Below are 27,582 nucleotides of genomic sequence, written 5' to 3' on the forward strand. Positions count from 1 at the left end.
TGAAGGATAAGATGCAGCCACATGAAGAGGGCGAGGAATGTGCCAGGCAGGGAGAACAGCATATGGGAAAGAGCTCAGCCTGTTCAATGAACTGAAACACCACAGTTATATCTCGAAATGGTGACCAAGGGAGAGAGTGACAGACCAGGAGGTTAGAGAGATGAAAATGCTAGTTTATGTGCATCTGGAGCTCAGAGGAGAGGTCTGCAAGAGTGTTTAATTTGGAAGTTGTCAGCATAAACAAGGAACTCGAAAATAGCCCTGGGATTGGGTGAGACCACCAGGGATGAAAGAATAGAAAGAGGGAAAAAAGCTCCGGGACTGAGCTTTGCAGGTCAAGAAGTCAGCAAAGGTGGTGGTAAAAGAGCTCCTGGAAGATGGGAGGAAAACAGAGAGAATGGATTCATAGAACCTCTAAGGGAAGATAATGTTTCAAGGAAGGTGTCAGCTATGCTTCCACTGACAGTTGAAGTCAAGTGAGAGCAGATATGTGATCTTGGGTTTGGCACCTAGAAATTGATATTGAGGAAAGCAGTTTCGTAGCATTTGATGTGGGGGTGGGCAGAGCAGAACCAGATTGGAGTGGGAGCTTGGGGTTGGGGGAAGTAAGAAAGTTGCGTAGATGGCTTTTTCCAGAAATTTAACTTTGACGGTGCAGAGAAATGGGGCAGTAAGTGGAAAAGGGGTCATGGAAGGGTTCTTTAAGATGAGAGAGAAAGCATATTTTTATACTGATGAGAATAATCCAGTTGAAATTTAGGAGATAACTGAAAGATGCTGGTCTTTGAAAAGACTTAGAGGGGTTGGAATTCAAAACCAAGAGGAAGGATGGAGTAATTTGTCTTGAAAGAGGCTTTTTCTGTTATAAATTGAGAGAAGGGAGAAGATCTGCACATGCCGGTTGAGTGGTAGAAGATGCTGGCATTTGAGCAGCGTAATTTAAATTTTTTAGTATAGCAGGAGGTGGAGCTGTCAATAAGAGGGTGGAAAAGGAGGTGTGAGGTTTGAGGAAAGGCTAAAGGAGAGACATTATGAAGTAAGTTACCTTACTGAGTGGAAAAGTGAATCAACTGGAACAAAGTGTAATTGCTAGGTAGAATATGGAGTTTACAGTCCTGAATTTAAAGTGAAACTAGTCAGCCCTGTTGTGACTTTTCTTCTGTGTATCTTCTGCCTTCAATTCCCCTTCTTCCCCACTCAGTGGCTGACGTACAACCTTTGAGTTTTGTAAGAGTCTTCACTCTAGTGGCTATCCCAACTTCTAAACTCGCTGGGATGTTAACCAAAACAGATGAAAGCAAGTACTTCTTATTCAGAGATGCCTTATTGCTCAGTTTCTCAAAATTTCCACCCAAAGTACCCTGTTTGCTGTACATGGCTTTCAGTCCTATCCTATTTGCCCACAGGCCCAGCCTACTGGCGCTGCTGTAATGCTCCCCTCAATTCTGAAATCTTTTTAGCCATAGCATGATTGAGGGTAGCCAAAAGATATTAATAAAGGTTAAGAGAAAAAAGCATTCATTAGCCAAGTATATTTGGAAAATGCTGGAGTTCACAAGTTTTTCTGTTTTGTTTTGTTTTGTTTTAATTGCAGGACTTCTTAGAGCATTTATTAGGCTTATATGCATATGAATCATCGAGGGCTATACAGTAGACCAAAGAACCCATTTTATACAGTGTCTCTCACTGGATTCTTATTATAGGAGTATTACTTTGGGAAAAAAAATGGCTTTAGGGTGCCAAAATACAAAGGACGATATATTTCCTCTATTTCAAACTTGACTCCCTTTTGTGTCTTTATCAGAACCAGGATCATTATGCAGTTCTTGGACTTGGCCATGTAAGATACAAAGCAACACAAAGACAGATCAAAGCAGCTCGTAAGTACAGTGTTATTTTGAAATGATTAAATATCTGACATAGAAAATGTTTTCCTTTTTAAGAGATTTGCAGGAAAATAGCCTTAGATTTAAAAGTGGTTGTTATATTGTCATAAAATTTATAACCACAGTCTCCTTTACCTTCAGAACCAGAAAAAGGCTATCAGTCTTATGTTTGAACATTCCCATTAGGGATAAAAAATCAGGATATGTGTGTGTTTGTGACAAGATAAAAAGCATTCTCCCAGTGGCAAGCTTTTAAAAAACATGTCAGCTCTCTTTGTAAGGACACCTGTACTCACATCTCACTTTTATTGACACCATTTTTCCTTCTGCCCAAGAAGAAAATTTTCTGATGCTTCATCATTATTTTTATTGACTGGGTTAAAATTTTGGGGGGAGAAACTGTTAGGAACCCAACCTGAATTTGCCTTGCAAAACACTATCTCCTTAATGTTCCTGATGTCTTGTCCTTTGCAGTCCTCTGGACATGATTCCTGACAAACATACTCACCTCACCTGATTGGCAAACTTTAATGAAAAAGGCAAGGGTGATTAGTTTCCTGTGCTTTATCTTAGAAGAATGCTCTGCCCTCCAATCTAGAGAATGGAGATATATACATATATATATTTTTTTTTTAATGCAAAATTTTTTTGAGATATATTCACATACCAGATAATTATCCAAATGCACAATCAGTGGTTCACGGCATCATATAGTTTTGCATTCATCACAATTACTTTTTGAACATTTTCATTACTCAAAAAAAAAAAAAAAAGAATAAAAATAAGAAAGAACACCCAAAACACCCCATATACCCCTCATCCCCCTCCGTTATTTATTTTCTTACTCATCTGTCCTTACACTGGATAAAGGGAGTGTCCGTCGCAAGCTTTTCACAATTAGAGTCACACCCTAAAAGCTGCATAGTTATACATTCGTCTTCAAGAATCAAGGCTACAGGTTCACCAATTTCAGGTATTTCCTTCTAGCTGTTCTAATACACTAAAAACTAAAAAGGAATATCTGTATAATGTATAAGAACAACCTCCAGAATGAAGTCGTGAAAACTCTCAGCCACCGAAACTTGGTTTTGTTTCATTTCTCTTCCCCCTTTTGGTCCTAGAAGGTGTGCTTGTTTGAATGTATTATGTCCCCCAGAAAAAGCCATATTCTTTGATGCAATCTTGTGGGACAGACATATTAGTGGGGATTAAGTTTGAAAATTTGGATTAGGTTGTCTGCATGGAAATGCGCCCCACACAACTGGAGGTGATAACTCTGATGAGATATTTCCATGGAGGTGTGGCCCCACCCATTCAGGGTGGAGCCATATAAATGAGCTGACAAACAGAAGGAACTCAGTGCAGCTGAGAGTGACATTTTGAAGAGGAGCTACAGCCAAGACGGACAATTTGAAGAATGCACTGGAACTGAGAGAGGAGCTTCAACTTACAGAGACATTTTGGAGACGGCCTTTGAAAGCAGACTTTTGCTCTGGAGAAGCTAAGAGAGGACAAATGCCTCAAGAGCAACTAAGAGTGATATTTTTGAGGAGCTGAAGCCTAGAGAGGAACGTCCTGGGAGAAAGCCATTTTGAAACCAGAACTTGGAGCAGATGCCAGCCATGTGCCTTCCCAGCTAACAGAGGTTTTCCGGACACCATTGGCCATCCTCCAGTGAAGGTACCTGATTGTTGATGTGTTACCTTGGACACTTTATGGCCTTAAGACTGTAACTGTGTAACCAAATAAACCCCCTTTTCTAAAAGCCAATCCATTTCTGGTGTTTTGCATTCTGGCAGCATTAGCAAACTAGAACAGAAGGCTTTAGAGAATGAATGTTGAAGTCAGAGGAGGTTAGATGTGGCCATATGGAAAAGGAATAGGGAGTCAAGGCCAGTCAAGAAAAGAAAATATTGTACTTGGAGGAAGGTGACTGAACAAAAACTATCTCATATTGAAAATCACTAGTGTAAACTAACTATAGGAGATAAACTCAAATCAGAGGAGATTTTTTTTTAATAAGGTGAAAGAATTTATCAGATTATTTTAGATCTATTTTTGGATTTCTTAAAAGGCTGACATGATTTTAGACTAAGACTAAGCTAATGCATATGAATAATTACTGACTATACATAAATACTAGGAGTATTCATCTGCCATGGAAAAGTATTTTTAAAGTCTTGTTATCTGAAAGAATCACATGCAAATACCAAATATGTCTTTTTTAAAAATTCAGTTTTACTGAGATATATTCACATACCATACAATCATCCAGTGTACAATCAGTTGTTGACAGTACCATCATATAGTTGTAAATTCATCACCACAATCAATTTTTGAACATTTTCCTCACTAAAAAAAAAGAAAAAGAATAAAAAGAACACCTAAAACATTACATCCCCTCAATCCCACCCTATTTTTCATTCAATTTTTGTCCCTATCTTTCTACTCATCTGTCCATATACTGGATAGAGGGAGTGTGAGCCACGAGGTTTTCACAATCACACAGTCACACTGTGTAAACTGCATAGTTATACAATCGTCTTCAAGAATCAAGGCTATTGGGTTGCAATTAGACAGTTTCAGGTATTTCCTTCTAGCTATTCCAATACACTAAAAACTAAAAAGGGATATTTATGTAGCATATAAGACTATCCTCCCAAGTGACCTCTCAACTCCATTTGAAATCTCTCAGCCACTGAAACTTTATTTTGTTTTATTTCTCTTCCCCTTTTTGGTTAAGATTTTTCAATCCCACAATGCTGGATCCAGGTTCATCCCCAGGAGTCAGGTCCCACATTGCCAAGGAGAGTTACATTCCTGGGAGTCATGTCCCTTGTAGTGGGGAGGATAGTGAGTTTACCTGCTGAGTGGACTTAGAGAGAGAGGGGCTACACTGAGCAACAAAGAGGTTCTCTGGGGGCGACTCTTAGGCACACTTTTAGGTAGGCTTAGTCTCTCCTTTGCAGTAACAAGCTTCATAAGGGTAAGCCCCAAGATTAAGGGCTCAGCCTACTAAACTGATAGGCCTCAATGTTTGGGAGAGTATCAGTAGTAACCCAGGTGGGGAAGTTTAATATTTCCATATTTTTTCCCCAGTTCCTCAGAGGGGCCCTGCAAATACATTTTTATTCTCTGCCCAAATTACTTTGGGATATATTGAGATTTCACACTAACCTGTACAAACCTACCATATCTCACTTCCTATTCAGTGTTCCATATAATTATGGTGTTTGAATAAATTGACTGTACAAGTTAAATTTAGTGTGCTACAAAAGATATAGATCCTGCACCAAATAAACATCTCTTCCCTTGGTCTCACACAGAAGTTGAGCACTTGAACATGTTAATTACTCAAAAAAAAATTTAAAAGAAAACAATAATGAAAAAGATAAAAAATAAAAATACAATATAATAAAATAATAAGGTCAGACACCACCACCAAGAATCCCATACTTCTCCCTTACATCCCCCTTTCCTAGACATTTAGCTTTGGTATATTGCCTTTGTTACATTTATTGGAAGCATATTACAATGTTACTGTTAACCATAGACTCCAGTTTGCATTGATTATATTTTTCCCCAGTACCATCCCTTTTTCAGCACTTTACAAGATTGACATTCATTTGTTCTCCCACTTGTACATTTAGTCACCATCATTGATCACTCTAGGTTTCACTAAGTTATACAGTCCCAGTCTTTATCATCTGTCTTGCCTTCTGGTATCATAAATGCCCCCAGCCTTCCTCTTTTAGCTTTACTCATAGACATCTTTGTTCAGTGTACTTACAGTATCGTGCCAGGGAGTGTAAACCTTTCGATCTTGTGTCTTGTTGTCTGAAAGAATCACACACAAATACCTAATATGTCTTGATACATATACATTTTGTGAAGAACCAGAAGTGATTTAGAACTAAAAAAACAGTTGGTGTTTTAAGTTCTGTTTCTTTCTGTAAAGATGAAATAATATCCAATAAATTATAAAGGAAGTATGCACTTGTTTCTATTAAGTCCATTCTTTTTATTGGCATATAGAAAATAATTTTTGAATACTCTATAACCAAAAGTTTTGTAATGCTCATGCAGAGATTATTAACATTAAGGGGAATTTTAACTCGCTCTGTGCCACTCTTGTTGAATATTGTCAGTATTTATTCAAAAGAAAATCAGTTGTTTTTTTGTTTTTTTTTTAACCTCTGTCACTATCAAATAAACAGTTGTTACTTACTGCTTTCTGAAAGTCTGATCCAGAAGTAAAAATGCAAAGGTAGTGTTTGCAAATTTATAATTATTAGCACAAACCATCCTAATAAAATGTTAAGTATGATAGCATTTAAGATCCTTCTAATTCTTGTATCCTATTACAAACATGCAAAGAGTTTTAATTTTGTTTAATTTATTTTGAATTGCTGTAATGAAAAGTAGGAAGTCAGTGAAGGGTGAATTAAGTAAGGTGTTTTTTTTTTTTTTTTTTTTTTTACCTTATCTGCATTATCTGAAAAGAATAAATTACTACAAAAGTTGAATGATGGATTAAGATAAAGTACTGGTACTTAAGTAAATATTACATAATTTTGTTTTTGAAGTAAAAGTCGCTACCCTGGCAAATGATGCATTTATGTTTGATGTTCTTTGCTTGGAAATTAAATTTTTGGTAATTTGAATTTTCTAATAATTTTAGCTTCAAATATTTGTGATATTTTTAAACTAAAAACTGTTTCATATCAAGCTTTTTAAAAATTATATTTAGATACTTTTTATAATGATAGCAATGTGAATGCACAATAAAAGCCCCTTTGCTAGAGTACCCTCAGAATACCTCTGAAACGTCTTTGATTGGGATGGAGAGGAGGGAAGTCTGAAATGTCAATAAAGTTTAACAAGTGTTCCCAAATTACCCTTGTATCTTTTTCAAACAGAAAATGTTCTCTGGGTCCCTTTACCCTATTTTAAAAATTGTTTTACATCATATTCCTCTCCAGGGACAGAATATAGGATAATATCAGAAGCCCCTAATATACTTGGGTGATTAGGCAGAAAAATGAATGTGGAAAAAAAACAGCACAGCCTAAGAGAAGGGGACCCAGCAAAGAATTGAAGACATCACCTCTCTCAGACTTAATTTATCATGAAGTTCAAAAGAAAACTTAAGTAGTACCTACATGTCAGTGAGATACGAAAACAAATTAGGGGATCAGGTAGGCAGTGCAAATAGAGACTAGAGAGAAATAAGTAGGATTGTGTGAAAACTAAAAACATTAAGACAATTTAAATGTGCAAAGGCTGACTTGAAATTAGAAAACACAATAAAACGGCAGACTTGAGACTGAATAAAGATACAATAATAGAGATGCTTGATTTCCCTACAAAAGTCAGAACAATTATAACAGAAACAGTAATTGCAAATAAAGAAAACTTTCCTGATTTACAAAGAGATTTATGTCTTAGATTAAGAATGTTTGTGGGCATGTGACCTAGGTTTCACTAATTATTGTGCATTTGCAATTCAAACGAGAACAGTGTGAGGGTAGGATGTGCCCTGCAGAATCCATTTTGCTGGCAAAGGTGGAAGAGCACTGCCAAGAGAAACTTAAAACTTTTCAGTGGCTGCCCTGGCAGTTGTAGTAGTCTCAGCATCTGCAGCAGAGTTATAGTGCTTGTGCTCAGCAGTGGTGTGATCAGTCACACCTCTGAACTGTCCTATGTGATTTGATTATTGGTCCTGATCTGGCTCTCACAGAGATTCTTGTGAGCTGCCTAAAATAACCTTTAATAAATTTCTTTTCTGCTTAAAGCAGCTAGAGCTCCTTACAGAAAATGCCTCATTTCAAGTGTTAGTGGAGAAACTGATAATAAAAATAAATACACTTAATTATAAGAAAAATCTCATGACAAAAGAAAACAGAAATGTATTTGTCAGTTTCTGATCCCTTGCCATATATGTAGAAATGACTAATATGCCCATAAAAAGATTTGTACAAAAAATATTGGCCTTATTCATAATAGCAGGAGAATGGATAAGCAAATTGCTCTTTATTCATATAATGGAATACTGCTTAGCAATTAAAAAAAGGAACAAATTAGTGATACAGGTAAGAAAATGGATGAATCTCAAAATATCATGTTGAGCAAAAGCCAGAAAAAAAGATATATTCCGTGATTCTATTTACAAGAATTTGCAAAACTAAAAATCTATGGTGACAGAAATCAGAAAGTGGTTCCTCTAGGGTTGTGGAAGTGGGGTGGGGTGGGAAGGGAGTTGACTGGAAAAGGGTACCAGGAAACTGGCTGATGGAAATGGTCTATATTTTCTTTTTGGTGTTATTTATATGGGTATATACAATTGTCAAAACTCTTCAAACTGAATAGTTAAAATTTGAGTGTTTTATTCAGTCTCAGTTTAATAAAATAGATAGGATTAAACAAACAAAAATAATCACTTGGAAAATTAAATATACGCTTTTGAGCCAGGTGGAAATAAAAATTGTACTAATCGATTCTTTTTGTGAAAATAAGATCATCACCTTTCAAAATTTAAGGGATGGCAGCCAGAACTGTGCCTTAAACTATTATAGTGCTTTTTTTAAACAGAGGGGAAAAAAGTAAAGTAAGCATTCAACTCAAACTTTTAAGAAGATGGAGGAAAAATTAGAAGAGAGAAAACAATATCTCAAAATGAGTCGTATAAAAAAAAAGTAAAAAAGTAGTGAAATACACAATAGATGAAACAAAAAAAAAAAAAGATGAAGACCAGGATAGAAGATATTTTTGATTGAGACCACTATCACATGCATATGAATTTGAAAATTCTGGTAAAAGGACTCTTTGAAAGAAGTTGAAAAAGTTATCAAATAATTACCTCCTAAAATTAGGCCAAGATGTTTTCTCAAGTGAATTCTTTCAAATGTGTAAAGAAATACAAGTTCTTAAGTTCTCTAAACTTGTTTTAGAACATAAAATTGTTTTAGAACAGTTCGTTTTGTAAAGTTAATGTAATCCCAATATGAAAACCTGGCAGTGAGAGCTCAAAAAAGAAAAAAAAAAAACTTGCAAGCACATCTTTTTCGTGAATATAATGCAAAAAAACCTCAGTTAAAATAAGAGCAAATTGAATTTAACACTACATTCAAAGAATAATTACCATGAATAAATACTTTCAGGACTCCAACTCAAATATATTAACATGCTAAATCTTTTATAGCTTAGATGTTATTAAATCCTTTTGATTTCCTAAGTAAATCATGAAAGTGCATTAAATACAATTTAACACCCATTCCTTTTTGATAAATAGAGTTCTGATAGGAGTAGTTCCCTATCATTTATTATCTACTCTGACTAATTTTGTAGATAAAGCAATGGTTTTAAAACATCACCCAGACAAACGGAAAGCAGCTGGTGAACCAATAAAAGAAGGAGATAATGACTACTTCACTTGCATAACCAAAGGTAAGAAAATTCTTTAGATTCAAGAATTTCTAACAGTAATTATTATTTATTAATTACTGGAGTTGGGTTTCCTTTGTATACTGTATAAAGTTAACTTAACTCTACCATAACATTTTAAAGCATTTTCAGTTGCATCAGATTATTTCTTGTAATCTCCCTAGAGCTTCACTCCTTAAAGTGAGGCTCCCCTGACCTAATTAGCAATACCTGGCAGCTTGCTGGAAATGCAGAATCTCAAGCCTGGCCTCATACCTACTGAATCAGAATGTGCATTTGAACAAGCTCCCCAGGTATGAGAAGCTCAACCTAAAGTTAACTCATTTAAGTGTTGTATTCAATAAATGAGAATACCAAGCCACTTTGGAGTTTTGGTGCAACCTAATATTTCCTCTATCAGTTTTCCATTTCAGATGCTTTGTGGGATTAAAATGTTCCTCAGATGTTTTCCTAATTTAAATCAAGAAGTTGATTATGTCATAGTATATAATCCATAACTGTTCATTGCTATTAATAGTCATATCCTCATTAAGCAAATTAATATAGGTAACTACCATTTCTAAATGTTTCTTTGGATATGATTTTATATTTTGATGCTGTTTTTTTAAAAATTGTATATATACCTTTTTACTGTTTATTGGCCCACTCTTATTACTCTTACTGGCCCAGTTACACAATGCTCAGAAGCCTAAAATCCTTTGATGCTTTATAACCTTGGGATCTAACAGCTAATTTTCTAGCTCTTTGTTTTTCTCCAGTCATCTGCAGTCTTAAGGGGTAAATACTTAACTATTGCTTTGTCCTCTGTTTCCCAGAAGGTGTACTTTTCATAGTTGTTAAATTTGATTTTATCCAGTGTTGTCCACTAGATAGCTGTCACTACCTAAATTAAATCCTTCCCCCTCCCCTGACAAACATACACAACTTTTAAATATGAAAATTAGCAACTTTGTTTTAAGGGGGTATATTTGTTTTCTCACAGAAAAATATATAAAGTTATGGTGATGTGACCCTGCAGTTTTTTTCCTCAGCTTATGAAATGTTGTCTGATCCACTGAAAAGACGAGCATTTAACAGTGTAGATCCTACTTTTGATAACTCAGTTCCTTCCAGAAGTGAAGCAAAGGACAATTTCTTCGAAGTATTTTCTCCAGTGTTTGAAAGGAATTCCAGGTAAGTTTAGGCATCGCCTTTTGAATATAATGCTCTTGGCTTCTTACAGTCCTCCCAGTTTCTGCTTTTTTCCCTTTATTAATAAGCACTGGGCCAAATACTACTACTAGTACTAGTACTACTGCTCTTGCTGCTGCTACTACTACTACCACTACTACTACTACTAGAACTTTTCAATTGAGAAAACCATTTGTTCTTTTTCAGCATCTGATTATCATAAGGCTTCTCTGACAAAGAATGATTTATATTTAAGATGAAAGTATGTATAATTTCTTTCATTAAAGTCAGTTTTTAGTAGTGTTTACCAATACTATTCTACACGTTTGGTTCCATCTGCTCTGGAACATGTTCTTAGAGCACATCTTGACTGCACATTGTAATCACCTGGAGAGCTTGAAAAACTCCCAGAATCCTACCCCCAGAAATTCTGATTTAAATGATTTGGAGTGTATATAGGGTTTTTTTTAATACTACCCAGGTAATTCTATTGTGCAGCCATGTTTAAGAATCACTTTGATCAGAGCTTTGGTGCAGACTAATATTTCTCCATTCTTTATCCTCACATTTATTTTAGGTAAGTATTGTATTTTTTTGTGGGCTAGTTTTGTAGAGTGGGAAACATGGGTCTGTAGCAGCCTCAGGATCATTTCAGAGGTGATTGGATGAAGGGCCGAGCCTAGAGAAGTCTGACTCATGGGGGGAAAGGGCTGGAAATCTGTTCTCTTTTGTGAGTCTTGACATTTTGTTAAAAGACTGGGCTTACACATTGCTTCTGTGCTTCCTGTTTAGGATCCAGCAGAAAGTGAGCTTGGGAGAAGGGGCTAGCTCCTACTTTTTTCTAGGCAGCATGTCAGCTGCTACAGTCTTCAGTTTTATAGAACCAAACATAACCTGATGGTTAGAACACTGTTCCATTGTTTTCTGCTCCCACCCTAGTCCACCCTTTTCCTCTCTTACTGGACCTTAACATTTTTAGTGCGCCACTGCTGACCTTCCAGATCCATTTTTAGTCAGAGGTTGTAAAGGACAGACATTTTCAGCATATTTTACAAATTATATTGACTGTTGAACTTATGAATTTTTCTTTCTTTTAACATTTCAGATGGTCAAGTAAGAAAAATGTTCCTAAACTTGGTGATATGAATTCATCATTTGAAGATGTAGATGCATTTTATTCCTTCTGGTAAGTGAAGACCCTGTCTGTAGGATGTTGTCATTTTTTTCCTTTAATGCAATTGTATTGAAATATATTTACACACCATACAATCCATATGAAGTATACAATCAGTGGCTCACAGTATCATCATATTGTTGTGCGTTCATCACCACAATCAATTTTCATTACTCCAGAAAGCAAAACAAACAAGCAAATGAAAGAGAAGACCCAAAACGTCCTCTATACTTTGGTCTTTTTTTTTTTTTAAGGAGTATTCGATAACTATTTGATTCATTGTTCATAGAGTAATTGAGGGTCTGGGATTTTGTCAGATGCCTTTTCTGTGTAGAGGTGATCATGAAGGTTTTTTCCCTTCAAAGTGTTAATGTGGTGTATTCTATTGATTTTCCTATATCGAACCACCATTGCTTACTTGGAATAAATCCCACTTCATCGGGTTGTTTAATTCTTTTAATGTGCTGTTGGATTTGATTTGCTGGTATTTTGATGAGGATTTTTGCATCCATATCCGTAATGGATATTGGTCTGTAATTTTCTTTTCTTGTGGTGTCTTCATCTGGCTTCAGTATCAGGGTGATGTTGGCCTCTTAGAATGAGTTAAGGAGTATTCCCTCGTCTTCAATTCTTTGGAAGAGTTTGAGCGGGATTGGTATTAATTCTTCACTAAGTGTTTGGTAAAATTCACCTGTGAAGCCATCTGGTCCTGGATTTTTCTTTGATTGGGAAGTTTTTTGATGACTGATTCATTTCTCTTTCCTTGTATTGATCTGTTGAGGTCTTCTAATTCTTCCTGAGTTAGTGTAGGTAATTTTTGTGTTTCTAAGAATTTGTCCATTCCATCTAGGCTATCTAATTTGTTGGCATACAGTTGTTTGTGCAATCATTTTTATTTCTATACAGTCAGTAGTAATGTCCCCACTTCATTTCTGATTTTAGTTATTTGTGCCCTCTCTTTCTGTCAGTCTGGCTAAGGTTTGTCAATTTTGTTGATCTTTTGAAAGAACCGACTTTGGGTTTTGTTGAGCCTATTATTTTTTTATTCTCTGTTTCATTTATCTTCACTCTAATTGTTATTTCCTTCCTACTGCATGCTTTGGGTTTAGTTTGCTTGTATTTCTGTAGTTTCTCCAGGTGTGGAGTTAGCTTTCTGATTTGAGATCTTTCTTCTTTTTTAAGATAGGCATTTGGAGCTGTACATTTCCATGTCAGCACTCTCTTTGCTGCATCCCCATATTTCCTTCTAGCTATCTAATACCCCAGCAACTAAGAAAAATAAAATTATATAAAGATACAGTATTCATAATCCTTTGTTAAATTCCATCTTGTCTGTTGCTACTACTTCCTCTAGTTTAATCACTTTCCCGATCTTCAGGGATGTCTAGGCAGTGACCACCCTAAGTCGTTCATGTTAAAAAGAGTTGTCAATTTTATGAGCAAAGGGGACATATCTAGTTGATGTTCTTGAAGAGACTATTGCCTCTGGGTTTTAGGACTTAGCTGGCATAGGAGTTCTCTGAAGAATTTAAATTTCTGAAGAATAGACTGAGTGAAACCTTTTATAGAGTCTCAGATAGGAATCTGGGTATGCTTTTAAGGTTTTGGGGACACTGTTGACTTGGCTTATCATACTGTGGTCATTGGGGATATCTAGGTGAAGCTTGCATAGGAGTAACCTCCAGGACTGCCTCTTGACTCTATTTGAAATCTCTTAGCCACTAAAACCTTATCTTGTTGCTATTCTTTTCCTACTTTTGGTCAAAAAGGCATTCTCAATCCCTCGATGCCCGGGTCAGGCTCATTTCCAAAATCTGTGTCCCAGGTTGCCAGAAGACTCATTCATCTGGGGGTCCTGTCCCACATTGTGGGGAGGGTGATGAATTCATTTGTAGAGTTAGGCTTTAGAGAGAAAAAGTCTACTTTGAGCAACAAAAGAGGTTCTCTGGAGGTGACTCCTAGGCATAGTTACAGGTGGGCTTAGCCTCCCCTTTACAACCATAAGTTTCACCAGAGCAAGCCTCAAGATCGAGAGCTTGACTTATAAAGTAGGGGGCTCCTAAGCTCACATAGCATATGTTATGTCCACCATAACCTATCCATATCTCACATTATCACTTAGTTGTACAATCCTCATCACTCTGTATTTTAAACAATTTTCATGACCCAAAACACTTCATAGCTCTTGTCAGCCCCTAATTTGTTCCTAGTATTTGTGTAGTACTAGTATGGTATTCCTATTTAATTATTATACTCTCTAGTATGCAATATGTCGATTTTTCCCATACACTTTCCTGTTGTCAACTCTCTGTGCTAGTGTCATGCCTTAGAAGTATATCATGCAAGCCCCTATCTATATCTGTGGTGCTCATCTGTGAGAACATGCCTTTAAACAACCCGTTTCAATCCTATTTGCCTTCAGTACAGCTCTGATACTTAATAATCCCATTAACAAACAATAAACACCCCTATCCATTACCATACCTTTGAATTCACGATCAACATATTGAACATACCAGCTTACCATTCCCCATCACTAGCTACTGTCTATCACTAGGTCCCCAGTATTCTGTGTTATCAGACATTGATTTTACATTGTTCAGAGAGTTCATAGAAGTGGTAACATGCAATATCTCTCCTTTTGTTTCTGGCTTATTTCACTCAGCATTATGTCTTCAAGGTTCATCCATGTCGTCATATGTTTCACAAGCTCGTTTCTTACTGCTGTGTAGTATTCCATCACGTGTATGTACCACATTTTGTTTATCCACTTGTCTGTTGAAGGACATTTGGATTGTTTCCATCTCTTGGCAATTGTGAACAATGCCGTTATGAACATCGGTGTGCAAATATTTGTTAGTGTCACTGCTTTCAGATATTCTGGGTATATACCAAGGAGTGGAATTGCTGGATCATAGGGTAACATGACATCTGGTTTTCTGAGGAACTGCCAGACTGTCTTCCAGAGGGGCTGTACCATTATACAGTCCCACCAGCAATGAATAAATGTTCCAATTTCTCCTCAATCTCTCCAGCATTTGTAGTTTCCTGTTGGTTTAATGCCAGTCATTCTTATTGGTGTGAGATGGTATCTCATTGTGGTCTTGGTTTGCATCTTCCTAATAGCTGGTAAAGATGAACATTTTGTCATGTTTTTTTAGCCATTTATAGTTCCTCTTCAGAGAAATGCCTTTTCGTATCTTTTGCCCATTCTATAATTGGGCTGTTTGTACTATTATCATTGAGTTGTAGGATCTTTTATATAGGCAAGATATCAGTATCTTATCAGATCCATGGTTTCTAAGTATTTTCTCCCATTGTGGTGGCTGCCCTTTCACCTTTTTGACAAATTCCTTAGAGGTACAGAAGCTCTTAATTTTCAGGAGTTCCCATTTCTGTATTTTTTCTTTCATTGCTTGTGCTTTGGGTGTAAGGTATAAGAAGTGACTTCCTAATAATAGATTTTGAAGATGTTTCCCTACATTATCTTCTAGGAGTTTTATGGTACTATCTCTTATATTGAGGTCTTTGATCCACTTTAAGTTTTTGTATAGAGTGTGAGGTAGGAGTCCTCTTTCATTCTTTTGGTTATGGCTATCCAGTTCTCCCAGCCCCATTGTTCTGTCCCAGTTCAGTGGATTTGGGGGCCTTACCAAAAATCAGTTGACTGTAGAACTGGGGTCTATTTCTGAACTCTCACTTTGATTCCATTGATCAGTATGTCTATCTTTATGCCAGTACCATGTTGTTTTGATCACTGTAGCTTTATAGTAGGCTTCAAAGTCTGGAAGCGTAAGTCCTCTCACTTCGTTCTTTTTTAGGATGTTTTTGGCAATTCAAGGCCCTATTCCCTTCCACATAAATTTGATAACTAGCTTTTCCAAGTCTGCAAAATGGTTGTTGGAATTTTTATTGGAATTGTGTTGAATCTATAGATCAGTTTGGGTAGAACTGACATCTTAACAATGTTTAGTCTTCCTGTCCATGAGCATGAAATATTTTTTCACCTATTTAGGTCTTTTTTTAAAATTTCTTTTAGTAAAGTTTTGTAATTTTCTGTGTAGAGGTCTTTTATGTTCTTGGTTAAGTTTATTCCTAGGTAGTTGAGTTTTTTAGTTGCTGTTGTGAATGGAATTTTTTTTTTTAATTGCCTCTTCAGTTAGGTCATTACTAGTGTATAGGAACATTCCTGATTTATGTGTGTTAATCTTACATCATACTACTCTGCTGAATTTGTTTATTAGCTCAAGTAGCTTTGTGGTCAGATTCTCAGGATTTTCCAAATGTAAGTTCATATCATATGCAAATAATGACAGTTTTACTTCTTCCTTCCCAGTTTGGATACCTTTTATATCTTTGTCTTGGCAAATTGCTCTGGCTATAATTTCTAGCACAATATTGAATAATAGAGGTGACAGAGGGCATCCTTCTCTCACTCCCGATCCTAGGGGTAAGGCTTACAGCCTCTCACCAATGAGTACCATGCTGGCTGTAGCTTTTGCGTATATGTCCTTTATCATATTGAGAAAGGTTCCCTCAATTCCTACCTTTTGAAATGTTTTATCAAAAAGGGATGTTGAATTTTGTTAAATGCTTTTTCAGTATCTATCAAGATGATCATTTGATTTTTCCCTTTTGATTTGTTAATGTGTTGAATTACATTAATTGATTTTCTTATGTTGAATCACCTTTGCATGCCAGAACCCACTTCGTCATGGTGTGTAATTCTTTTAATGTGCCTTTGAATTTGATTTGCAATTATTGTGTTTAGGATTTTTGTATCTATATTCATTAGGGAGATTGGCCTATAATTTTCCTTTTTTGTAGTATCTTTATGTGGTTTTGGTATCAGGGTGATAGTAGCTTCATAAAATATTAGGTAGTGTTCTTTTTCTCTTCAATTTTTTGAAAGAGTTTGAGTAGGAATGGTATCAGTTCTTTTTGGAAGGTTTGGTAACATTCCCCTGTAAAGCCATCTGGCCCTGGGCTTTTATTTGCAGGCAGAATTTTGATGACTGATTGGATCTCTTTGCTTGTGATTGGTTTGTTGAGGTTTTCTATTTCTTCTTGGTCAGTCTACGTTGTTCATGTGTTTCCACGAAACTGTCCATTCCTTTTATGTTGTGTAGCTTGTTGGCATACAGTTGTTCATAGTATCCTCTTACGATTTTTTTTCTCATTTCTTTGGGGTCTGTAATAATTATCCCCCTCCCATTTCTGATTGTTTATTTGGGTCTTCTCTTTTTTTGACTTTGTCAGTCTAGCTAAGGGTCTGTCAATCTTGTTGATCTTCTCAAAGAACCAACTTTTGGTTTTATTTATTCCATTGTGTTTTTTTTGTTCTCCAGCTCATTTATTTCTGCTTTAATCTTTGTTATTTCTTTTCACCTACTTCCTTTAGTTTGCTGATCACTCTCTAGTCTCTTCGTTTCAGTTAGGTCTTTGGTTTTAGCTCTTTTCTTGCTTTATGATATATGCCTTTAGAGCTATAAATTTCCCTCTCAGCACTGCCTTCACTGTATCCCACAAGTTTTGATATGTTGTGTTCTCATTTTCATTTGTCTGTAGATAATTGCCAATTTCTCTTGCAGTTTCTTCTTTGACCAACTGGTTGTTTAGTTCCCCTTAAGTTTTAGTATGTTGTGTTTTTGTTTTCATTCCTTTCAAGATATTTCCTAATTTCCCTTGTGATTTCTATTTTACCCATTGTTTAACAATGCATTGTTTAATTTCCAAGTTTGTGAATTTTCCAGTTCTCCCACTTTCTTGATTTTTAGCTTCATTCCATTGTGGTCAGAGAAGATAAGTTGCATGAGCTCAATCTTTTTTTAAATGTATTGAGACTTTTTGTGACTTAACAGATGATCTGTCCTAGAGAATGAGCCATGTGCACTAGAGAATAATGTGTATTCTCCTATTGTTGGGGGAAATGTTCTGTATATGACTGTTATGTCTACTTGGTGTTTAGTATTTTTCAAGTCTTCTATGTCCTTTTAATCCTTCTGTCTAGATGTTCTATCCATTATTGAAAGTGGTGTATTGAAGTCTTCTACTGTTAATGTAGAGACAGCTATTTCTCCCTTCAAATCCGTCAGTATTTGTTAAATACATTTGGGGACACTGCTGTTAGGTGCATTTACATTTTTAATTGTTATGCCATCTTGTTGAATTTACCCCTTTATTAGCATAGTGGCTCATTTTGTCATTTTTAACAGTTTTGAATTAAAGCCTATTTTATCTGGTATTTGTATAGCCACCCCAGCTCTCCTTTGGTTACTCTTTGCATGGAATGTTTTTCCCATCCTTTCACTTTCAGCCTATTGTGTCTTCGAATTTAATGTGACTCTCTTGTAAACATCATATAGTAGGGTCTCTGACTTAATTTTAAAAAGAAAGTTTTAAAAAAATTGCTTTGGCTTTATTTCTCTTTATATTAGGTACAATTTTGATTCTTGGAGAGAATTTTCTTATTTAGATGAAGAAGAAAAAGAGAAAGCAGAATGGTGCGTATGCAAGTCATTAATAAAGTTGTTTTGTAATTTCTTTGGTTATTTGGCATTTTTTATGATGATGTAAAAATAGCCTATATATATTTTCATACTTTCTATATATCCTTTTTAAGCAAGTGTTTGGTATTTTGTGATACCTATCACAGGCTAAGCTAGCTGAACCAAATCAGTCACTGAGTTAGGATATGCTTAAGAAATTGCCATGGAATCCAACTGTCATAGCAGCTCAGATCAGCAATTATTCCTTTCTTTTTACTTGTCTAACAGGTTTTATTTTAGTCTTCCTTGTCTGTATCTGGAAATTCTTTTGACGTGAATAAACAAAAATATTAATTAAAATAATACTAAATAGAATCACCTTTTAACTAGTGTTAATAGTGGCTTAGCTTTTTAATTTTCTAAAACATTATTTAAAATATAAAATTATAAAATTTTACATTTTCCAGTCATAGCATCTATTAGCAATAGTTTATTTTCTGTTTTATAGTCGTGATGAGAGGAGATGGATTGAAAAGCAAAACAGAGCAACAAGGGCACAAAGGAAAAAAGAAGAAATGAACAGAATAAGAACATTAGTTGGTAAGTATAATTGATGTTTGTTTGTTTGTTTTTTTAAAGTTCTTTAATTGTATGTTAAAAATTCAAAAGTTTAACTTTTTTTTCTGGTAGATAATGCATATAGCTGTGATCCAAGGATAAAAAAATTCAAGGAAGAAGAAAAAGCCAAAAAAGAAGCAGAAAAGAAAGCAAAAGCAGAAGCAAAACGGAAGGAGCAAGAAGCTAAAGAAAAAGTAAGATAACATTTAATTAAGTTGGTCATTTGATAAATCTTTGGTCTTCAGACCTATTAAAAAGCTGTAATCTAGAGAATTGGGTGCTACTCTGAATGATTTTGACAAGTTGGTACAATTGATGGTGAGGGGGATTTACCATAGCAAATTCTTACTGAGAAAACACATGACATTCAAATAAAATCCTTTAATACTTCGCTATTTTTAATGTCTGTCTTACATTTTCTATAAATGTTTGTAGAACTTTCCCAGTTGATTTTCCCAGTTCAGCCTTCAGTCTTCAATAAGTTGAACTGTGTCACCTTTTTTATTCACTACCAAATTTTTAAAATAAGATTTTAGAGCATTTTGAAATTCTAGTTCCCTTATTAAAATGATTTTATTCCCCATTTTTACAGCAAAGACAAGCTGAATTAGAAGCTGTTCGGTTAGCTAAGGAGAAAGAAGAGGAGGAAATGAGACAGCAAGCGTTGTTGGCAAAGAAGGAGAAAGATATCCAGAAAAAAGCCATTAAAAAAGAAAGGCAAAAACTTCGAAATGCATGCAAGGTATGTCAGACCATGAATGAAAAACACTTGGTATTCAAGTAATCAAGTTGCTGATTCAGCTTAAAAATATTTCCTTTCTTGTACTATGCAAATATTGTTAAATAATTGTACACATTTTATCTCAATTGCAATTTAAAGCTAACTGATTAAATTTCATGTGTACATGTTTCAGTATACAACTAAGCTTTTTTCTTTTGTGAGATGCTGTAGGTTTACAGAAAAATCATGTGGAAAAGCCATATATTCACTCCTGTTATTAATACTTTGCGTTATTGTGTACTTTGTTATAATTATACTATTAACTATAGTCCATGGTTTACATTAGTGTTCATGTGTTATACAGTCCTGTGGTTGTTTATTTTTTTAATTTTTATTCTAGTAACATACACCACCTAAAATTTTCCCTTTTAACTACATTCAGGTATATAATTCAGTGGTATTAATTGTACACAATGTTGTGCTACCATCACCATCATCCATTACCGTACCATAGCTTATTTTTAACATAACCATCATGCCATTATCAATCCTAGAAATTGTTTAATATTCTCATACCTGGTCCATATTCAGATTTCCCTGATTGTCTCAAAAATGTGTTTGGCTTATTTGAATAAGGATCCAAATAGGGTCAGTGCAAAGGCTTAAGTTTTTGGTTACCTAATTATGTCTCTTAAGAACCTCTCATTCTGTAACTGACCCTAGACCATCACCATACTCCCCTGTCCACATTGCCAGTGATTGTTGAACTAACCAGATTATTTGTTCTATAGATTGTCCCACATGTTGCTTTTAGCTGATTGCTTTATAATGGTGTAAAATTAATTTTTATCTCAGATTTTTGTTTTCAAGGATATGAAAGCTTTTATTTTTATCTAGTGCAAGGAATATACTTTAGGTGAGTACTGGTAGTTTGCATTCAAGTACAGTTTTCACTAAAAAATGCTGACCAAAGAAACTCCAAAAGTTTTAAAATGTAGTGTTGTCTAGGAGATGTTCTTACATTTTAAACTGGTAAAGTCAGGGAGCAGTATTGTTCCCTGTTAAAACAGCACTGACATTTCAAGTCATAGTCAAGACTGTCATACAGCAAGTGTGTGTATACCATTGTAGTGAAATTCACAAGTATGTAAATGCTGACTAGGTATAGAAAAATTATATTCTCATTCATGTGACTATCCAGAAGGTTTTAGACACTAGCATATATATTCTAATATATGCCATCCTAAATCTTTTGTTAATAATATAATTGAAGTTATCCTGCCCTATCAGTAGGCTTTAAAATAGAGGTTTAATAAAAATACAAGCATATTGTTGCAATTTGCTAAAGCTGTCAGGCTGCAACATATCAGAAATGGGTTGCTTTTTTCAATGGGGATTTATTAGGTTGCAAATTTACAGTTCGAAGGCCATGAAAGTGTCCAAAGGCAGCTGACATTCAGGGTCCCTGTGTCACATAGGAAGGCACATGGTGATCTGATGATCCCCACTTCTGGTTTCAAAAATAGCTATCTGAGCTCCTGTGGGTCCTCCTTGCTTCTTCTGGGGGCAGACTCTGGATTACATCTCCTAGCTTCTCAGCTATCTCCAAAATGTCTCCGCCTTTTATCCTCACATAGAGAAGTCCAGAAAGGGGATTAAGATCCACCTCGAATGGGTGGGGTCACATCTCCATGGAAACAACGTAATCAAAAGGTCCCACCCACTTGGACTAAAAGAACATAGGCTTTTCTAGGGTACATAATTGATTCAAACCACCATAATACTGTTTAGGCTTTTGGTAAGCAAGAGGAAAATCTAAATGAAAAAAATGAAATATTTTCTTCAGATTTTACCTAGATAGAAAAAGTTTTCAGAAGAATGTAGTATATCAAATTGGTAGAGTGTGGGCTCTGACAAGCTGCCTGGATTTGAAGTCATTCTCCACCTACCACTTACCAGCTGTGGGATCTCCACGAGGTTATCTCAGTTCCTGTGTGACTTACATATACTTGACACATTGGGCATATGATGAGAGCTCAATAAAAACCTTAAAAAGCACAATTAGAAAACAGCTTGAGTACTTCTTGGAGATTATACATAACAGAGTAAAAAGTTCTTGCATTGGTTAACATTTTATTGGTGCTTTCCAGCATAACTTCATTTACTCATTTGTTAAATATCTCCTGAGCATTTGCTATGTGCCAAGTTTTCTTAATTGATGTGAATATAATGATGACACGGGCCTTTTCTTCATGGAATCCACTGGTTAATACTGGAGATAGACTCGTAAACAGGCAATTCAAATACTTCAAGATAAAAGCACCAAGAAGGTAGTCAAAGGAGGCTTTCTGGATCTAGTAGGACTTAACTACTTGGGTAGTAAAACAGTATGCACAGGATTAGAAATGAGAGATCATGGAATACTGAGAGAATGCACAGATCCAGGGAAGTGAGGTTTAGTGAGTTAGAGGTTAGATGAAGAGAGATTAGCAGGAGCCAGGTCCTGAAAGACATTATTATGTCTTGCTAACAGGTTTAAACCTGATCCTGAGTTGTTTGGGGTCAGTGTGCTGAGAGAAGTGGTAGAAAGACCAGTTAGAACTCTTTTGCATGAATCCAGGTGAGAGAGGATTGTGGCCTGAACTAAGATATGGATGGTGGGAATGAAGAGAGGAAGATAAAGTGAAAAGTTACTTAGGAGGTAGAAAAGGCTATTGCCTATTGGATATTAATTGTATGTTGGGGAAAATAGAGGAGGAATGAGGATTTATATGTAAATCTTGCATGGAATACTGGGTAAAGAATGCTAATACCTCCTGTTGCTTAACACACTATATTATCTTTTAATTTCTCATTTACTATTTCCAGTAGATTTTACAGTTTAGCACTGGATAGAATAGGCAGCCTAACAAAGGTACTTTAATTTGAATGATCATAGTTTTGATCCTTAAGTAGTTCTCTAAGGAATCTTTCTGACTTATCCAGTGGTCTTCCATACCATCTTCTTTTTTCTGTTTTCCTTCCTCACTCTCTTGGCAGTGCCTTTTTATTGCTAGCTGATTGAGGAGAGCTTGACAAGTAGCCTGGGGTATTGATGATCATTTAAGTTCACTTCAAGAAACTGAAAAATTTGTGCTTGGTAATTGTGTTTATGGATATATTCTTGAGTGTCAGTAGATACAAGATGAAAATGTTTGTTTTCGCTTCTAGACCTGGAATCACTTTTCTGACAATGAGGCAGAGCGGGTAAAAATGATGGAAGAAGTGGAAAAACTTTGCGATCGGCTAGAACTAGCAAGGTATACCTGTGAACTCTTAATGAAGTCTTCCATTGTGCTTGGCATGAAGTTTAATCCCTTTGCTTTTCTTTAGCTTACAGTGCTTGAATGAAACACTCACATCATCTACGAAAGAAGTAGGAAAAGTTGCTCTGGAAAAACAGGTAATGGAAAAACACATCCATTTTTAGTATTAATTCTCCTTATATTATCACTTTTACCTCACTCTTTCTCCATCTAATATATAAGCTACTAAGTGCAGAGTGGCTTATTCCTCTTTGTGTCTTGTCCTTCCTACCATGCTTTGCTTATGGTAAGTGCTACTGTTGAATTAAGTTAGATTTACTGTTTATGACTGTTAACATGTATAGTGTTTGATTTACATGGTATCTAGCACATTTAATCGTACTTGTTACAAAACTAGGTTGCTAGAAAAAAATTTTATTCCTTAAACATTTTCAAAGGATAAAAACATTTAGAAACGAGATTTTTGTTTTTGTTTTTTTGTTTTCCTAGTCTATACCTTTTATTTTAGAGATGAGGAAAACAGGCCCTGAAATTCAATTCAGTTCAGTTTTGAGTACCCACTGTATGTCTGGCATTTGCCTAGGTGCTTTTGGAGAAATCCCTAATGCTACTGCTGACACAAAGGCATTCACGAACAGTCATGCTGAAGAGAAAAGACTTTAAGGACCAAAAGATAGAGTGCCCATAGTAAATGCTGTAGATGAGACCGAGAAGCATCAGCTCCAGTCCAAGTGGTGAAGGAAGGCTCAGTGAAGGGTTTGAACTGGCCTTAAAGGACATTGAGTGTTAAAATGAAGGAAAGAGGAGAGCATTCCGGGTCAGGGAAACAGCATGAACTGTAGAGGCAGAAGTAGAAAGTTATAGGGAAAACTAGTGGGAGAAGTGGTTGGTTGGAAAAGTAGAGCTAAATTAAAGAGAGTTTTTAACACTGTGATGACCAGTTTTCCATTACTGTAGACCTTTTGAGTAGCAGAGGGTCAACACCGTACTATTAATCTGGCATTTGTAAGCAGGATGCATTAGACAGGTATGAGTTGTAGGAATTACACCATAAGGACCTGGACTATGAAGGTTGCAGTGGGAAACAAAACAAACCTTTTCAAAGCTAGACTCATTGGGACTTGGTGATAGATTGTAGGGGAGAAGTGAGTCAAAAATAAGTCCAATGAGCAATTGACAGAAGCAACAGAATCAAGTTAAGGTTTTCTGTTTTTAATAGGTGTCACCTGTACATAATGTGACGTTAGACTGGAAGATACAATGTAAAGAGCAAACCTGAGAATAAAACATAGGCCACTTTGCTATGCCTTTACCTTTTTGCAGGGAAGAAATGAGATTATCTGCTGAAAGGGTGGATATGAGAGGTTTGAAATGGCCTAGAGACAGCAGGCTTGCCAAGTAGTGTCCAAGGCAAATAGAAGTTACATGGCATCAATACAGGGCAGGTCAGGCATGAGTGGTTCTTGATTCCTCAGAGCTATGCAATCTAGAAGGCAGAATGAGGAAAAGCCAGAGAGAAAAGCTGGTGCTGGTTTGGAGTTGATCTGGGAGGAGTCTAGGGTCAGAGAGATGGTAATACTGAGAGTAGACCACCACAGAGAACCAGCCAGAAAGGGAGAGTAGAGTAGGCAAGATGCTTAAAGTCCCTGACTTACCTATGATATTTGTGTAGATAGAAGAAATAAATGAGCAAATTAGAAAAGAGAAAGAGGAAGCTGAAGCTCGTATGCGACAAGCATCTAGGAATGCTGAAAAATCAATTGGTGGAGGTGGAAACGGCAGTAAAAATTGGTCTGAAGATGATCTACAATTACTAATTAAAGCTGTGAACCTCTTTCCTGCTGGAACGAATTCAAGGTACTGGTTTTAACTAAACTTTTCTTCAAAAGATATTGGAGTCTGAGGATAGTGTAAACAGGTACCCACATAGCAGCACCAGTTATAGCTGATACTTCCAGAGATAAGTTTGTATCTAGACAGACTACCTTCCACTAAATTTTGTGCCACAGTGGAAGGTGTGAAAAGCAAAGTCCATTTTGAATCTGCTAGTTTTATCAATTACAGTGACACAAACATACACATACATACAGCAAGATGCTTCATCAGTTTCTCAGGAAACTAAAGGTCATGAAACAGAAACCTTGACTGAAATGTTGGCTTCTTTCATGGCTTGTTCTAGGCACTAGGTTTTGTGTTCAGTAGTTTCTTTTTAGTAGTGAAGGCCACCTAATCCTTCATTGTTTCCCAACTCTAACTGGCTTACTTCAAAGCTTGAGTCCTTCCATTTTGCATCTGATACTTAAAGAAACCTTAGTGATCCAGCTTCCCTCATTCTATAGATGTGAAAACTAAGGCTCTGTTTTCAGAGTGATACCTCTTTTCTTAAGAGTATGTAAAAATGGTAATATACACAATTGTATGGTTTTATTTCTGTTAATTTGAACAGAGAATCCATAAGGTTTTTATAAATTTAACCAAGATTATAGATTAAATACAGGCGATTTAAACATATGAAAAACAAAAATAGTCCAGCCAATAGTAATTTTAGTAGTACAGTAATTGCACCACCAGTTTGAAGTTAATTCTCTAGCTACTACAGCTACCTTTTGCAGTAAAAATACAAGGGTTGTTGTGTTTGTTTTTTCTCCCCTTAACCATTACTGGCTGCTGTAGATGGGAAGTTATTGCCAATTACATGAACATACATTCTTCTTGTGGAGTCAAGAGAACTGCCAAAGATGTTATTAGCAAAGCAAAGAGTCTCCAAAAACTTGGTGAGTTACAGTTTTGAGAAAGCAATTCTTTGTTACCTTGCCTGCATATTTAAAAAAAAAAATCTATGCTGTTTAATGAAAGACTACATGAAGTAATATGTAAAATGTATTAAAATTTTTCATTTCTCAGACCCTCATCAAAAAGATGATATAAACAAAAAGGCTTTTGATAAATTTAAAAAAGAACATGGAGTGGTACCTCAAGCAGACAATGCTACACCTTCAGAACGATTTGAAGGTAAATTCTGCTCTCTTTAAGTAGAAAATGCTAGCCATGTATCCAGGTTACTTGAAGATTTCCAGTGTAAGGTCTATAATCAATGGAATTAAAATGTTTAACAGACTGGAAGATGTAAAGCAAGTATTTTCAGAACAGTCATAGATTTACTTTACCCCCATTAATAAGTAAGAGAATTGCAGTTCTACTATATAAGATGCTATTAGAGGAGGGGGGTGTGGTGGGGGTGTGGTGTTTTGTGTTTGCTTACTTGTTTGCTAGATTTTACAAATCAGTGTTAAAGGGTATTAGTGGAATAACTTTATTGGAGTAACGGGAAGAACGTGAAATTTGTACAGATTTGAATTGTCTGTAGATTAGGTAATGTGTTTTTCCAAGTTTAATTTCCTGATTTTGAAAAAAGTATAATTATGTAAGAAGATGTCCTTGCTTTTAAGGGAAAACATACTTAAATATTTATGGGTAAAAGGCATCATGTCTACAACTTATTCTCAGCTCAGAAAAAAGTATATAGAGAGAATTAACAAATATGGCAAAATATTCACGTGGAGAATCTAGGTAAACAGGAATTCTTTATATACTCTTTACCCTTTTCTGTAAGTCTGAAATCATTTCATGTTATTTCAAAATAAAGTTAAAAATTTGGGTGTGCTAACATTGCTAATTTGATTACTCTGGACCAGTGCTTTTTAAGTGATCATGAACTCAATTTAGTGGGCAATGAATAGAATGTATCAGAGAGCATCACATAAAGGGGGTGTGTACGCATACATTCATGTGTACGTGTGAGTGTGACAAATTATTTTTCTTGTGTGTTTCTGACAAAAATTTGAAAATCATAAATGAATCTAATCTTAGATATGCTTTCTGTATCAGAGTTCCAAATACATGTCTCATATTAAGTGAGAGCACAGGGGGGTGTGTACGCATACATTCATGTGTACGTATGAGTGTGACAAATTATTTTTCTTGTGTGTTTCTGACAAAAATTTGAAAATCATAAATGAATCTAATCTTAGATATGCTTTCTGTATCAGAGTTCCAAATACATGTCTCATATTAAGTGAGAGCACAGGGACAGGTGATCATGTAGAGCCAGGGCTATAGCAGTCCCAGTTTCACCTGGATTCTTAGTCTGGTTTTATGATCCCAAAATAAGGGGTACCTCATCTGGGCTAGGCATTATTTTGGCTCTTTTAATAAATGTAAGTAACAAAGGGGAAGTTTCAGAATACCCAGAGGACAGTTTTAAGAGGTTTATTCTGTTCCTTTATGCCCTCCACAAATTATCATACAACATTCAACTAAGTCCCTTTTTGTGTGATACTTGTTTCCATGTTGGAGGCAGTCTCACCCAGCCAAAAATGTATAACTGTTAGGCAGTTCTTTTTCCTTCTCCTTTAAGAAACTAGATTATAAATCTTAAAGAAACTAGATTATAAATCTTAAAAATACAATCACAAGCCACTTGAGCCCAACAAACTGTAACATAAATTTAAACTTGATTTTTTTGAGTCTGGTGAGACCAATGATAAAAGAGTTAAAAAAAAAAAAAAAAAAAAAAAAAAAAAACCTGCTATTATACTATGTTTAAATAGCCTTTGAGGTGTTTCTCATGTGAGCCGTATCATGCAGGTTTTTTTTCCCTCTCTCACTAACAGGTTTATACATGTCTCATCTCTAAATTTGGTACAAAATTTACACATCTCAGATTTGAATGGACACTTAGCAAGATACCTGTACATCAAAAGACTTATCTGGGAAG

At 35.7% G+C, this 27,582-nt stretch overlaps 1 protein-coding gene and 1 long non-coding RNA gene across 4 annotated transcripts in view; one reads left to right on the forward strand and one right to left on the reverse strand.

Moving 5' to 3' along the window:
* The window catches only part of DNAJC2 (DnaJ heat shock protein family (Hsp40) member C2), a 32,804-nt gene that overhangs the window by 4,540 nt on the left and 682 nt on the right, over nucleotides 1–27,582 (forward strand). For all 3 annotated transcript variants that reach the window (XM_037836468.1, XM_037836469.1, XM_037836470.1), the window contains exons 3-15: nucleotides 1,805–1,880; nucleotides 9,234–9,332; nucleotides 10,361–10,502; nucleotides 11,605–11,685; nucleotides 18,111–18,176; nucleotides 18,670–18,761; nucleotides 18,852–18,973; nucleotides 19,372–19,521; nucleotides 22,711–22,799; nucleotides 22,873–22,942; nucleotides 24,478–24,662; nucleotides 25,479–25,579; nucleotides 25,710–25,817. In XM_037836468.1, coding sequence (XP_037692396.1) covers nucleotides 1,805–1,880; nucleotides 9,234–9,332; nucleotides 10,361–10,502; nucleotides 11,605–11,685; nucleotides 18,111–18,176; nucleotides 18,670–18,761; nucleotides 18,852–18,973; nucleotides 19,372–19,521; nucleotides 22,711–22,799; nucleotides 22,873–22,942; nucleotides 24,478–24,662; nucleotides 25,479–25,579; nucleotides 25,710–25,817 — 1,381 coding nt within the window. The remainder of the gene's footprint in view (nucleotides 1–1,804; nucleotides 1,881–9,233; nucleotides 9,333–10,360; nucleotides 10,503–11,604; nucleotides 11,686–18,110; nucleotides 18,177–18,669; nucleotides 18,762–18,851; nucleotides 18,974–19,371; nucleotides 19,522–22,710; nucleotides 22,800–22,872; nucleotides 22,943–24,477; nucleotides 24,663–25,478; nucleotides 25,580–25,709; nucleotides 25,818–27,582) is intronic.
* LOC119534290 lies at nucleotides 4,182–27,335 on the reverse strand. The gene is made up of 4 exons (XR_005217002.1): nucleotides 22,806–27,335; nucleotides 21,457–21,547; nucleotides 5,677–5,723; nucleotides 4,182–4,238 (listed from the first exon to the last, which is right to left on the reverse strand). It is a non-coding gene; the product is annotated as an uncharacterized LOC119534290 (long non-coding RNA).

This window comes from Choloepus didactylus, chromosome 5 (genome assembly GCF_015220235.1).
Source record: "Choloepus didactylus isolate mChoDid1 chromosome 5, mChoDid1.pri, whole genome shotgun sequence".
Classification (NCBI taxonomy): Eukaryota; Metazoa; Chordata; class Mammalia; order Pilosa; family Megalonychidae; genus Choloepus; species Choloepus didactylus.